Source organism: Nannospalax galili, unplaced genomic scaffold (genome assembly GCF_000622305.1).
Source record: "Nannospalax galili isolate Female #2095 unplaced genomic scaffold, S.galili_v1.0 scaffold113, whole genome shotgun sequence".
Classification (NCBI taxonomy): Eukaryota; Metazoa; Chordata; class Mammalia; order Rodentia; family Spalacidae; genus Nannospalax; species Nannospalax galili.
In genome coordinates, this window is record NW_008335444.1 from 5,892,650 (window position 1) to 5,906,705 (window position 14,056).

The 14,056-nt window shown below is 42.1% G+C and overlaps 1 protein-coding gene across 1 annotated transcript in view; it reads right to left on the minus strand.

Annotated features, from left to right (window-relative positions):
* Positions 1-7,332: 7,332 nt before the first annotated feature.
* Positions 7,333-14,056, minus strand: part of Kdm5b (lysine demethylase 5B) — a 99,264-nt gene continuing 92,540 nt past the window's right edge. Inside the window, exons 24-27 of the mRNA XM_008830330.3 lie at positions 12,545-12,656; positions 11,537-11,691; positions 9,574-9,894; positions 7,333-9,041 (exon numbers count right to left, since the gene is read on the minus strand). Of these exons, the coding sequence (XP_008828552.1) occupies positions 8,904-9,041; positions 9,574-9,894; positions 11,537-11,691; positions 12,545-12,656 (726 nt within the window). The 3' untranslated portion in view covers positions 7,333-8,903. The remainder of the gene's footprint in view (positions 9,042-9,573; positions 9,895-11,536; positions 11,692-12,544; positions 12,657-14,056) is intronic.

Consider the following 14,056-nt stretch of genomic DNA (forward strand, 5'->3'; position numbering starts at 1 on the left):
GGCTGGGGCTACAGGTAGCCCCCATCTAAAAAAAACCAAAAAAAAAAAACCTCTGAGGGCCAGCCAGCAAAGTGGCTCAGTGGGTAAAGACACTTGCTGCTATGCCATAAAACCTGAGCTTAATCCCTGGAACCACCAGATGGAAGGAAGAAAACCAACTCCCCTAAGTTGTCCTCTGACCACATCTTGGCTAGCAAGAGAAAGTGATCACCTACTGGTTTTCCTAGGACCTAGCAATTCTGGATCTTCTGTATGGACTGTTCTCAATCCTCAAGTGAAGATGGTTCTGGGGAACAGAACAGTGAGGTTTCTTGTTATCACAGCTCAGCCAGTTACCCACCAAAATTGTACTGCCGTTATCAAGAGGATCTCTCTCCACTGTTTTCCCTGGGATCAATAAACCCATTCAAAGGTGGAATTTGAGGAATGCAACTGTGGTTTATATTGTCAACTTGACAGGATGTAGAATCACTAGGAGACAAGTTTTTGGCCATATCCACGAGGGATCCCCTAGACTGAGGTGAGAAGGCTCACCCTAACTGCTAAACCAAATAAAAAAGAACTGAGCACTACCACTCATCTGTTTCTTGAGGGCAGATGTAATGTGACCAGCTGCCTCCTGCCACTGCTACCACTATGTTCTCAAACTGTGAGCCAAAATAAACCCTTCCTTAAGTTGCTTCTGTCAGGTATTTTGTTGCAGCAACAAAGCAAGTAACTAACATAACAATGCACAAACTTTCTCTCTAAAAAATCCTGGAGCCCTAAAATCCCTGATACTTTTATTGAAGATTGTTTAAACTCACCAATTTGTTTCCTTCCTTTTTGCCAACTTAAACAGGATGAACCTAAATTCCAGGACAAGAGGATTCAAAGCACTAGGGAAACCGAATGGTGCTATCTGCTGGACAAAACTGGAATGGCAGTTAGTGCTGCCTTAGACCTAGCGGCTCAGAGAACAGGTGCTGAATCAATCTGGAACATGAACATGCTGAGCAGAGCTTGCCAGACACAATGCCTTATTCCCTCTTCAAACCCACCTTGGCAGGTATCCTTCTGGATACTACTTCCCCTGATTCAATACAAGTCCTACTTGTTTACATTTATTCCTTGAAGACATTCCTTGGCTGGGGAGGGAGTTTAGTGGATGAAATGGAGCAACAAAACAAGCTGGGGCTTCAGCTGCCATGACCTCTGCCAGTCTTCTAAGACATGACCACAACCAGGAGTTAGTGCCTGGAAACTACTTACTATTTGGTAGGCATGGTATACATCATGGTACTGTGTTCTCAGGCTTGGTGGGGCAAAGGAAGCTGATCAATGAGGTTCTTTTCTCAGAGGATGGCTAATTCGAAACTAAACACAGCTACTAGACTTTATCTATGAAAAGCATTTCACAACCAGGGCCACACACAAACAATTGACGGTTAGTGATTAGAGGTTGAACACTAGGTCATACTACCTACTCTATTCAGAGATAAAATGAAACAAGCTCACCAGCCTCATAGACAATGATCCCTGGAGTCTGTAGAAGTCTTGGACAAGGAACTGACAAAAGGCAAAATGTGTTTTCTTAAAATGTTAATGCCCACTGGCACACTTCCAATTGTGCTACAACTAGCAGATGGCTCAGGGAAGCTTCAGAGGTCACATTACATCTTTATTAGTATTAATTTTATATGTATGCATGTTTGCTTGCATGTATGTATACCACAAACATGCCTGGTGCTTACCAAATTCAGAAGGCATTTGATCCCCTGGAGCTGTGTGATCCACCTGATGTGGATGCTGAGAACCAAACTTGGATCCTCTGGAAGAGCAGTAAGTGTTCTTAACCGCTAAGTGCTCTCCAGCCCCACATCTCATCTTTAACAGCATTGTCTGAGTTCTTAGAATGCCCTCAAAAGCTAGATTAAGTGACTTTCAAACAGTAAACCAACTTGTGACCACCTGGGGCTATCCTAGATTCCATCTCTAATTTCCCCTGTAGAACCTGTGCATGTTCTTTGCCTACTAATTTTAGTTTAATTGCTATACATGGTTATGATGTAGGTTGAAATTAAATGCCAATTTCTCCTTATAAATGACTTTTTCACTGTCAGACCAGCAGCCCCAATCATATGCAAAGGGGGCTTGTTTTATTATTATTTTTATGTGTAAGAGTGTACTGCCGGCATGTAAGTGCACCAGTGTGCAATGCCCACAGAGGTCAGAAGAGGATGTCAGATTCCCTGGAGCTAGAGTTACAGACAGTTGTTAGCTGCCATGTGGGTGCTGGGATTCAAACCCAGATACTCTGCAAGAGTAGCCAGTGCTCTTAACCACTGAACCGTGTCTCCAGCCCTGGGAGCTTTCTTTTGTGTATATTCAGACCAAAGAGGAGAGTGGAAAAACACTGGCAGGGGAGCAGGAGGCAGTGCTTGACACTGCTCTAGCAAGGAAGTCTGCCAGGAACTAAACAAACTGGTTGTCTACCTTAAATAGAACAAATAATGTTTCTTCAGAAAGACAAAAAATTTAAGGCAAGTTTGTAATTTTTTTCTATCAAAAGAACAAAAACAGTTCTATGGCCTCCACTCACCTGAAACAGATCAAGCAACCTCACCATTCCATTGCTCTATTGCAAGGCAGCAGGTCATCCTAAAAATTAAAAACATACCCAAAGTCACCAGATCACAGTCCTCTGCCTTTAACTCAGAACCCAAACAGGGTACAAGATTATCTTCTCTGTTGCTGGATGGTTTGAAACATCCTATTTATGCTGATGAAATGTGCAGATGCATTCTTATGTAATATTTAAGCATGAAATTTTGTTTACATAATTTTGCAGAGTGAAATATTACAAGTTATGCTTAAAAATGGATCTGTAACAGTATTAATTTATACAATTTTTGTTTACAGAGCTTTTCAGTAGCATTTCCAGACAAAGTTGAGAACTTGAAGGAGACACATGCAAAGGACTGAGGACAGGGCCACCAAGGAAGCCATTACTCCGGTGCTTTGGTCCCTGTTGACGAGCACCTCCTCATGGATTCCAATACAGGCTGACTGTGGGTCTCCATTGCTTCCCTCAGTTCTTCTCAGTAAGTAGCATCTCATCATATTCAGCATTTCTGCAGCATTGTGGCAAGAGAAAAAAATTTCTTTTGGCATTTCTGGAAATCAAACCCAGGGCCTCAGTCATGCTAGGCAAGCACTCTAACAGAGCTTCATCCCCAACTCAAGAACAAAAACATTTAAATATAGGTTGAAAATATAGCACACACTAGCATATGTATGTTTGTTACTGAATGACCATCTCTGGGTTCTAAAATACTTGATATCCAAATCAACCTCTAGTTACAGGTATATAGTAATCTATTCAGTCTGTTACATGGAAAGCATACTAAGCAACAGGAGTTAATGCCCAGAAAAGCCCTCATGGGCATTAAATAACTGTCAATGCTCTTTCTGAGCCATAAGCAGGTCTCAAAGGGCTGTCATATACCCATCAGGATTACAAGTGGAAAAAACAAAAAATGATGGGGAAATCCACTAGAAAAAGCCTTCAGAGATGGCAAGATGGCTTAGTGGGGAAAGGGTGCTTGCCACACAAGTTTGGTGACTCGAGTTCAATCCCTGGAACCCTTATAAGAGTGGAAAGAGAGAAGTGACCCCACAAAAAGGCCTTCAGAGTACAGTTATAAGTTGAGAGAAGCCAAGCTTTGGCCCCTTCCAGGGGAACATATATTGTTCAAGTGTAGCTCATCACACACTAATAGCCATGTTTTATTGTCTTCATTTATTGTCTTATCAGGAAGTCCTCAAATTTGCAATCCCCCTGCCTCAGCACCCTGAATGCTGGGATTAAAAACACATGCCATCATACCAGCTTACATTGCTTTAAAAAAATTTCTTTTTAATTTTTACAATTTTCATACAATATAATTTGATGGTATTAAGATCCTCTCCCAATCCACACCTCCCCTTACTGGCCCCACTTAATTTAATGCACTCTATTATATATTTTATATTATACATATATAAAAAAATATATATATATATAATATATAGTCTAATTTGTGTTCCCAAATGTCCTTCAGTGTGGGTATGTTCTAGTTTGTTTCTTCATTGCTGTGACAAAATACTCAGACCAATACCAACTTGGGGAGGAAAGGGTTTATTTGGCTTACATCTCCCAGATCACAGTTCATCAGGGAGCCCAAGGTAGGAACTCATGGCGGGAACCTGGAGGCAGAAGCTGGAGCACAAGCCATGGAGGAACGCCACTTACTGGCTTGCTCCCTGGCCCCTGCTCTACCTGCTTTCTTATGCAACACAGGCCCATCTGCCCAGGGGTGGCACCACCCACACTGGGCTGGGCCCTCCCACATCACTCAACAATCAAGAAAATGCCTCACAGACATGGCCACAGGCCAGTCCAATGGAGGCCATTCCCCAATTGAGGTTTCCTCAACCAGGTGTGTCAAATTGACACTAAAGCTATCCAGCACAGGGTACATCTACTGGAGCCTGGTTAACCTACTTCTTGGTATCTCATGCTAAAGAGATTGACTCTCCCCTTCCCAGTAGCCATTCCTTAGGTAGCATTAGGGTTTCTTACCCACTTCCCCAAGTATATAGGCTGGAGTTTAGTCTGGTTTGAGCTTGCTGGATGGGACCTGTGCATGCTGCCACCACTGCTGCGAGTTCATAACTGCACAGCTGTCCGGAAAACTCGTTTCTTTGAGGTCATCCACCACCTCTGGCTCTTATATAAATCTTTCTGTACCCTCTTTTTCAATGGTCCCTGAGCCTTGGGAATCAGAGGTTTGATATAAGTGACCTATTCAGGAATTAGCGCTCTGCAGCCTCTTGTTCTCTGTCCAGTTGTGGGTCTCTATGTTAATTACCATTGCTGCATAAGGAAACTTCTCTGGTGAGAGCTGAGAGGTGCATTAATCTATGGGTGTATCAATAAGTCATTAGGAATCAGTTTATGGTTTTTTTTTTTGGCAGGGGGGTCTTTTTTGAGACAGGGTATCCTTATAGCCCCAGCTGTCCTGGAACTCACTATGTAGACCAGGCTGGCCTCGAACTCACAAAGATCTGCCTGTCTCTGCCTCCCAAACGCTGGGATTAAAGGCGTGCACTACCACGCCTGGCAATTTATGTTTTTAATGGTGGGCAAAATGACCAACTAGGTAGGTATTTGCCACTTCTACCAACTGGAAGATCTTTCTTAAGATTTGATTTTAGTACTGTTATTGTTATTTTTATTTTATGTGTATGAATGTATTGCCTGCATGTTTGTGAGTGCACCTGTGTCATGCAATGACTCGGAGGCCAGAAGAGGGCTTCAGATTCCCCTGGAACTGGAGTTAAGGGTGGTTCGTAGCTGCCACGTGGGTGCTGGGAATTGAATCCGGGTCCTCTGCAAAAGCAGTCAGTGCTCTTAATAAGAGCCATCTCTCCAGCCCATTTTTTAGTATTTTTAATTGTGTGTGTTTGTGAGATAGCCAGAAAGAGGGTGTGAGATTTCTCTGGAAATCAAGTTATGGGCCTTTGTGTGCTACTTGACAGAAACCTATACTTGCTCTTAATCACTAAGACAACAATTAGCCCAAACCAGAAGATCTTAATGCCTCATTTTCCTTTACTTTTCAGGTTTTGTTTTTTAGATAAGATCTTGCTATGTAGCTCAGGCTGGTCTTGTCTTAGGCTCTCAAGTGCTGGGGTTACAGGTATACAAGACCACACCTTTTTTTTTTTTTTTTTAAAGTAGTGCTAGAGATCAAATACAGGGCTTCATGCACAATAGGCAAGTACTCTGCCAACTGAACTACGTTCCCAACCTGTCTCATTTTATCAAGGCCTGCAGGACAGTATGAAGCAGGAAACAGGCTTGTGTAAGTATCCACCACCACAATGGCACTTCCATGTTAGGTTTGCCCTCGTAGAAAAATGAGTCCCACCTCCATGATGCTGCAATGAAAATGTAAATAAGTCAACCTCATGTGCCTGTGTGTGTGCAGGTACACATGGACACCAAAGGTCCTTTGCTAATGAGCTCCATGAGTCTACCTGTCTTGCACCCCTCCCCCTCATCCCCTGGAAATGCTAGGGTTACAGATGTGCCATGTCTGAATTTTATATGGATGCTGGGGATCTGAACTCGGGCACCTCACCAACTGAGCCATCTAACCAGTCCCATGTCAACCTTCTTTACAGCTAGTTCTATAACAAAATCTCCAGCTAGTGGTTTAATACAAACAAACCTTTTACCCCGTATAAGAAACCTTTCAGAGCTTTATCTAGAAGTAAAAGAAACAAACAACAGTCACTGAAATGGGGTAGAACACTTCATGCAGCCTTTCCTCACTGCTCAGGCTCTACGCCCCGCCCCCTTCTCCAAGCCCTGGGACTACAAAACTACCAAGATGGAACCTTGTGTTGGTTGCAGTTTCAGTTTCTTTCTCCATAGATTCAAGTTTCTCTAAGGTCAGCTTCAAAGTTAACACATACAGAAACAAAATATTTTGTTTTCTGACAATAATAAGTTTGTAATCAGGTGTACAGAAGGCACAAGCTAGATGCTGGATTTATCCATCACATCAGTATTTGACAATATACAAGGTAGGATGATGAATACACTTGGAGAACTACAAGAAAAAATCCTGAGCTTTGTCATTTGCTAGCGGCATAATTTTGGGCAACCAACAACTTTAAGTTAACACACATAGAGATCATGGTTCCCACTTGGGGAAGGGATAGTTCAGATATACACTGACCTCCTGCCAGTAGAGATTCTACCTTGCCGAGGTTCCTGAATAGTTATCAAGGGTTGTGAATGGTCTATGCATGTAAAGCTAATGAGGGAATAGAGATGTAGCTTGCCTACTATGTACAACGTCATTCCCAGTACCATATACCAGGTGTGGAAGTACACACCTGTAACTCCAGCATTTAAGAGGTAGAGGCAAGAAGATCAGAAATTCATGGCTACATAGCAAGTTAGAGGCCAGCCTATTTCAAAAAACAAATAGGGCTGGAGGAAGTTGTGGAAGGAGGACTGCTTCAAGTTTGAGACTAGCTTGGGTTAGAGAGTAAGTCCCTGTCTCAAAACACCAAGAATAACAAAACAACATTCTCAATAGAAGGTGAAGACTAGAACAGTGGGCATCCTGTTCTGCTGCTGGGTGATCAAGTTAAGAATCTAGATTACTGAAAAGGCCAAAACACTACTACTCTTGATGGTACACTGGAAATCAATCACTATTTTCTGTTGGCCCCAGAACCCCCAGACAAGAGATATCACAGCAACTGCAGGAAAACTGCAAACCACTAGGAGTTATTCTTAAAGAGATTTAATTATCTGAATTGCATAAAGGGGGATAGTACATTTAAATCTCTGCTACATCACAAACTGTGTTTTGATGTTTTATTAAAGATCCACTAGTTCTACCCACCTTCAAGTTTATGGCTATTGAATGTGAAGAAAACAAATATTTGCAACAAATTATGCAAAGTAAGCAGAGCCTGTTGTGTTCACCAGGATGTCGTCCCCTCTGCAGAACAGAGGAACAGGAAACAGCTATGGGCTGTCTACAATTATGAGGATGGACAAAATTCTACAGAGTCAGGAAAGGAATCCCAGAAATGCAGGGCTGGGTGTTCCCAGGTTTTCCCTCAACCCATACAATAGAACTGACACTCTATGAGGATGAAACCAACATCATAACCCTCAAACAGATTTCCTTGTCAATTCAAATACAATCACGGTATTGTTTCCACAAGGAGGATTGATTTGGATGGAGACTGGAGTGATTTAAGGAACACTCCAACAATCTGAGAGCTTATTCAAAAGAGCATGGCTTAAAAGTCACATTCTAGTCATTGAAGACTGAGTGGTTCTTTATTAATGGGGCCTGAAGTATGTATAGGCCCACCTAAAAGAACAGGCTACAAAAGAGGAAATCTCCTTGTGTCTGCAGGCTAACACACTTCTACTGCAGCCTGCGTGGGAGAAGCAAAATAAGCAACCCCTTCTGGTTCTGTAAGCCCATGAGGTGGAGGGGTAGAAGAAGCTGTAGTCTGACGTTATAATAGGACCAAGGATTTATTATTCCACAATATAAACTGCAACATTTCATACAATCTACCAAAAAAAAAAAAGGGGGGGGGGAGGAAAGGGCAAGGAGAAAGCCAAAATACAGCTGTGGCAATTACTTACAGCGCAGTCTCTTTTCTACATCACTAGTTCATCAGTGACACTAGAAACTAGACATTTGCGTTCTGTACATTAACCATTGCTAAAGCACCAATACGCTGTTCAGAAGTTTTTTGTTTTGTTTTAATTCCAGCCACTGACACCAACATAGAAGTTATTGCTCAGATAAATAAACGTAGCTTACCAGAAAATAAAAAGAAAAGTAGGTGAGAAAGAAAAACAAAAAACCCAAAGTGAAAAACTTAAAACTCCCCAGTATGGTAACAGAGTAAACAAGAAAGATTGCTCAGTGAGGGTTTACTGGAATTTCTGGTGCCCCCTCTGGGTCCTGAAACTGAGTTGGACTCTTAAGTCGGTATATCCCAGACAGAAGTACAATGTTAATGCCATACATGAAAAGGTGCAAACTCCAATACCTTCAAAGTCAGTAGAGACCCCTGCAAAAAACAGTCAGCATTTTAAACTTGAACAACCACAAACAGCTCTTAAGGAAAAAAATACAAAAAGTGTCAAAAATTTTTTTAGTTGTTTTTTTCTTTTTTTCAAAGAGTTCTGGAAAAATGATCCCGTAAGGAATAGAAATAGCACCGTGTACAGGCTGGCTTGATACCAGCCCTGTAGTTTTGCTGAGATTTGAGGAAATCTTCTTTGTTGGAGTCCTGAATTACATGAAGTGGGGGTGTTTGTTTTGTTTTTACTTTCGGCTTGGTGTGTCCTTTCCAGTACAGCGCACACAGATGTAGTCTTCTTTCTCTGCCATCTCTGGAGAGACACCAACACAGACCTGATGAAACCACTGATTGCAGCTGCCATCACACTGGACCCAGTCCACCTGGTTACAAAGAGCAGGGAGATGGGGTGTTCAGAGGAAAAAATGCCATTCAAAATCGGGCAGGCCAGCCTCAAGATATTCAGGCCATTTGCCACTAATGGCCACTGTCCCACCATTGGGACCTCTGGCACAACAGCTAAGCCACATGAGTGTAGCTGTCCCACCAGCCAAAGCAACTGAGTCAAAGTCATTCTTCAAGTTGTGCCTGCTTTGGGGTAAGACAGTGCTGCCCTGTGATAGTAAGCAAAAGGGTATTTCATCAGCATCCCTCCCACCTTCTGAGCGCCGGGACGGTGAAAGCTGGAGGAGCAAGAGAAGGAAAAAAGGGAAGAACGAGTTTCTTCAAGAAAAGGGAGGAGACCCAGGAACGATGGTTAAAAGCAGAGATATCAGTAGGGGAAGAACTGAGCAATCCATTCAGATCAGCTCAAAGCAGATAAGCAGAAGAGAAAGACCCAGCGAGATGAGGTCTAGCTTACAGGGTTTCTGAGTTAAGGGAAAGCACGTCCTCTATGGCCCAAACCTCACTGACCTCATCTCCTTCTGGCTGCAGGCAGCTCACAGCTGGACAGATGGCATCTTCATCCTCAGAGTCCTCCTGTTCAGAATAGGATGTGTCTGAGGGCAGGGAGTGAGTTTCGGCATTACGGACTAAGTCATAGCTACGCTCTCTTTCTAATTTAAAATTGTTCATGTCCTTGGGGTGGCTCAGTTTGATTTTCTTCTTTTGAGGGGTCCGCATTTTTTTAACTCGATCCCACCGCTCATTGGAAAGGCCTTCTCTTTCCAGGCGTCTCTTCAGTTTTCTCTCAAGACTGTTGATTCCATCTCGCTTTCCTCGAAGGCAGTCATTCTGATTGGAAGATGACAAATTCAACGTTAGTCTTCAGTTTACCCATTACTAAAACTGATGCAGTTCAAGAAAATACGTGAATGAGAAACTAGAAGATCCCTCAGTATACTACTGCAAACAGACTATCCTATCCTAACCACCACCACCATCTCCCGACTCCTCATCCAAGGACAATCAGTTTAACTTCCCACCTACTCAATGTTAATGATACTGAAGAAACACTGGAAAAAGTATTAAAGATATAATTTACCTTCAAAGTAGTCAACTAGTACCAGGAGATGAAAGACTATACCCATAGAGCCTTCTTTTCACCAAATCCTTAAAAAGTTTCTAAGTGTTTGTTTCTTTCTTGACCCATAGGCTTTTCCTTTTTCTTTCGTTCTTTTTTTTTTTTTTTTTTGGTCTTTTTGAGACAGGGTCTCTCTGTAGCCCCAGCTGTCCTGGAGTCACTATGTAGACCAGGCTGGCCTTGAACTCACAGAGATTCGCCTGCCTCTGCCTCCTGAGTGCTGGGATTAAAGGTGTGTGCCACCATGCCCGGTGACCTATAGGCTTTTAAGGATTCAAGTCAATGCGTTCCTTCCTCAAGGACAAATATTGTACCATTTACAGGAGTAAGGTCATGAATTGATCACAGTCAGCAATGGTGCTTTATTATTTGGTATCTAAATGTTTGATCAACCTTCAGGAGGTCATTAAATGGTCACAGTCTTCCTAGCAGGTTTTTATCCTGACTACATTCTCTGGGGCTTTATATGTGACAGCCCTAGAAGGAAGCAGCAGCATTCTTAACTATGCTAATAAATAGGACATTATAGGGGTTGGGGAGATGGTTCACTGGTTAAAACTGTCTCCCCCAAACCCATGTAACTGCTAAGTGGGTGTGGTGGCTTGCCTGTGATTACAACCTTGGAAGGCAGAGACGTGGAATTCCTGAAGCAAGCTGGCTATTGAGAATAGCCTATCTGCCAGTTCTGGGTCCAACTGAGAGATCCTGTCTCAGTGAATAAGGTGGAAAGCAATCAAGAAGTATTCCAGACATCAACCTTGGGCCTCCACATACATGTGTATTCATGTGCATATACATACACGTGCACATGTACCTCCCCCCCACAGACACATAAAGGGGGGGTGGGAAATCAAGACATTATACAATATCCCATAGTATTTAAGATAATCACATCATCTTTCATGTCAACTGTCTTATCTTACTGGTTTGGAGGATTAATGAATAGCATTTGTTTAACGTGGACTCTAGGAGTATCTTTCAATTTTAAAATCTTTACTAACAAAAGGCCCTCCCAGCTATAGTTGTATTTTTATTTTTATAGTATTTCTTCTACAGAGCAAAAATAATCCTACTTCTTACTATTATCACATGGGCTGTAAGAACAGTTTCCTAAAAAGGAAAAATTCAGACTCGAAACAGGACTCAAATCTAGGCTGTGAAGCCCAAACTGCTGCAGATGATGTCTACTGTCTATCTTCTTGCAGATAGCCTTGAGAAATGGAGTCATGAGGCACAGTTTGTGCATGCTTCTGTGGATCAAAGATACAACCATCTCTTTCGCCAAACCATTAGGTAGGATGACACTGAAAAGCACACCGCTGAGGCTTTGCTTCCCAGCAGCTTCTCACTCACCTTCTCACTACTGGATCTAACTGGTGAGCTTCGGTCAATTTGCTGAGTGGGGCTTGGTTTTGCAAGTAAAGTCTGATAAAGTTCCTGAATTTCAGGAAGGGATACCTGGAGCAACTGGGCTTCCATCAACAATTCATTCACTTCTGGACTCATACCTGTTAAAATCAAGTAACAGAGTGTTTTACACATGCACATTAAAGCCTACGGGAACCACAGGACATACCACTTCCCTCTTCTGCTTTAATTGCACTTTTTTTTTTTTGGTCTTTTTTGAGACAGAGTCTCCCTGTATGTAGCCCCAGCTGGCCTGGAACTCAGAGATCTGCCTGCCTCTGCCTCCCAAGTGCTGGGATTAAAGGTGTGGGCTACCATGCCAGGCTAATTGAAGTCATTTTAAATTAGGTTTACTTAATGTTCCTAAACCACAATGCGCAAGAGGCTAAAGGAGATTTCCTAAGACTTTTGGTTACAAAGTAGCTACTCAATCAGAATTCATTCCTTGCACATTGGTTAATACAAGAGATAGGGTCTTCTACCTTGATAGATTTTATTGTCAAGAAATAAACTGCTGGCCTAGGATATGAACAATCTGAGTAGAACAAGGAGCTACGACCACAGGACTAGACACACTGATTAAGGATTAATGTTCCAAATGAGGGTTGGAAAGGTGCATCAGTGGTTAAGAGCACTGGCTGCTCTTGCAGAAGACCTAGGTTTGAATCCCAACACCGCAGCTAACAACTGTCCGCAACTCCAGTTTCAGGGGACCCAGTGCCCTCTTTTGACCTCCACAGGAATGGCATGCATGGGTGCACTTACATACATTCAGGCAAACCACTCATACACATAAAAAATTAAAAAGAGAAAAGATTCAAATTGAAGCTTTAGGCAGAAACTTGGAGTGGTTATTTATAAGGAAGGTCATGCATGGTGGTGCACACTTATACAAAACCTAGTGCAAGGTGGCCTACTACTATCTAGGAATAATAGTAATAATAAAATACAAACCATGGAGGGGGATACAACTCCGTCCAGTAGAGAAAGGAGAGTGTAAGTAGGAGGTTCTGTTGTCCCAGTCATCGGGCAAGGAAAAGGATGTTGTGCCAGGAGGTTGTGACACCTAATGGAAGAGAAACATCCACATCAAGGCCTTTCAGGATTGAAAATACTACCAGTCCAAGGAAAGCAGCTTTCCAGAAGAAAGACTTTATTTTCCCCAAATGAAAAGTCTCCCCTGGTATCTTAGAACTGGCTAAATCGACCCTCGTAGAAACCAAGCCTTTCTCCTTGTCAGGTTTACTCAAACTGATCAGAGAGAGGTAAAGAAGATCATTGGGAAATAAGCCATCTTCTTTTGTGTGCGAACAGATCAGGCAATCTTTCAATCCTTATGTAACTCTTTATTGAGGATTAGAATATAACAAATGTAAGCATGTGGCCCTTTGAGTAAACCAAGTAAGAACCTGCCAAAAATCATTCACAGTCCTCTGACCATGAAGTAATAAACAGCTCACAACAGTTGTGAGCTGAATGTGGTGGCACATGCCAGTAATCCCAGCACTTGGAAAGAACAGCAAGAGGATCAAGAGTGTAAGGACGCCATGAAATACTTTAAAACAAAACAAACAAACAAAAACCAAGGAAGCAACAATTGTTTCTTTTCCTTTTTATTAATAAAAGGCACATCCTTGGCAAAGGAATATAAGTGACTCTGCTGTTGGCTGCCCAAACAGTTACAACTCATACATGCAGCAAGTATCTAATTATCATTTGCTGTTTTAGAAGCTTGAAAAGAAAAACAAACAAGAAATAAGACAAATTCCTTTTTTTTTGGGGGGGGGGGGCAGGGGGGGTCCTTATCTACAACCTGCTAAGCATATAACTCCTGTAAACAGGAGCATATGGACATAAAAGTTGTGAATCCTCCCTCCATCTTCTCCTCTCTCCTTTGGGATATGGTGGAGCAAACCCAGAGCTTTGCACATATTAGGTCATCATCCTACCTCAAAGTTGTTTTGAGTTTTCTCTCTCCAGACTGGTCTAAAATTCCTATGCTCTAGTGGTCTTCCCTGCCTCAGCCTTCTGAATAGCTAAGGATATAGGTGAATATCAACGTGCCCAGTTTGTGAATATTTCTGATAAATATATATATATAAATATATGATTTGAAATATATAAAATATAAGATTTGAAGTATATATATTTAAAAATCAAATTAGCCATAATCATATAAAAAGATTAGATGGTGGCTAGAGAGATGGCTCACCAGGCCATCTCTTATTTTTTTTTCTCTTATTTTTCTCTTTATTTTTTTATCTCTTTTATTTTTATAAAAAATGCTTACCCAGGCATGGTGGTGCACGCCTTTAATCCCAGCACTTGGGGAGGCAGAGGCAGGCGTATCTCTGTGAGTTCAAGGCCACCCTGGTCTACATAGTGAGTTCCAGGACAGCTGGAGCACAGGGAGACCCTGTCTCAAAAAGACCAATAAATAAATAAATAAATAAATAAATAAATAAA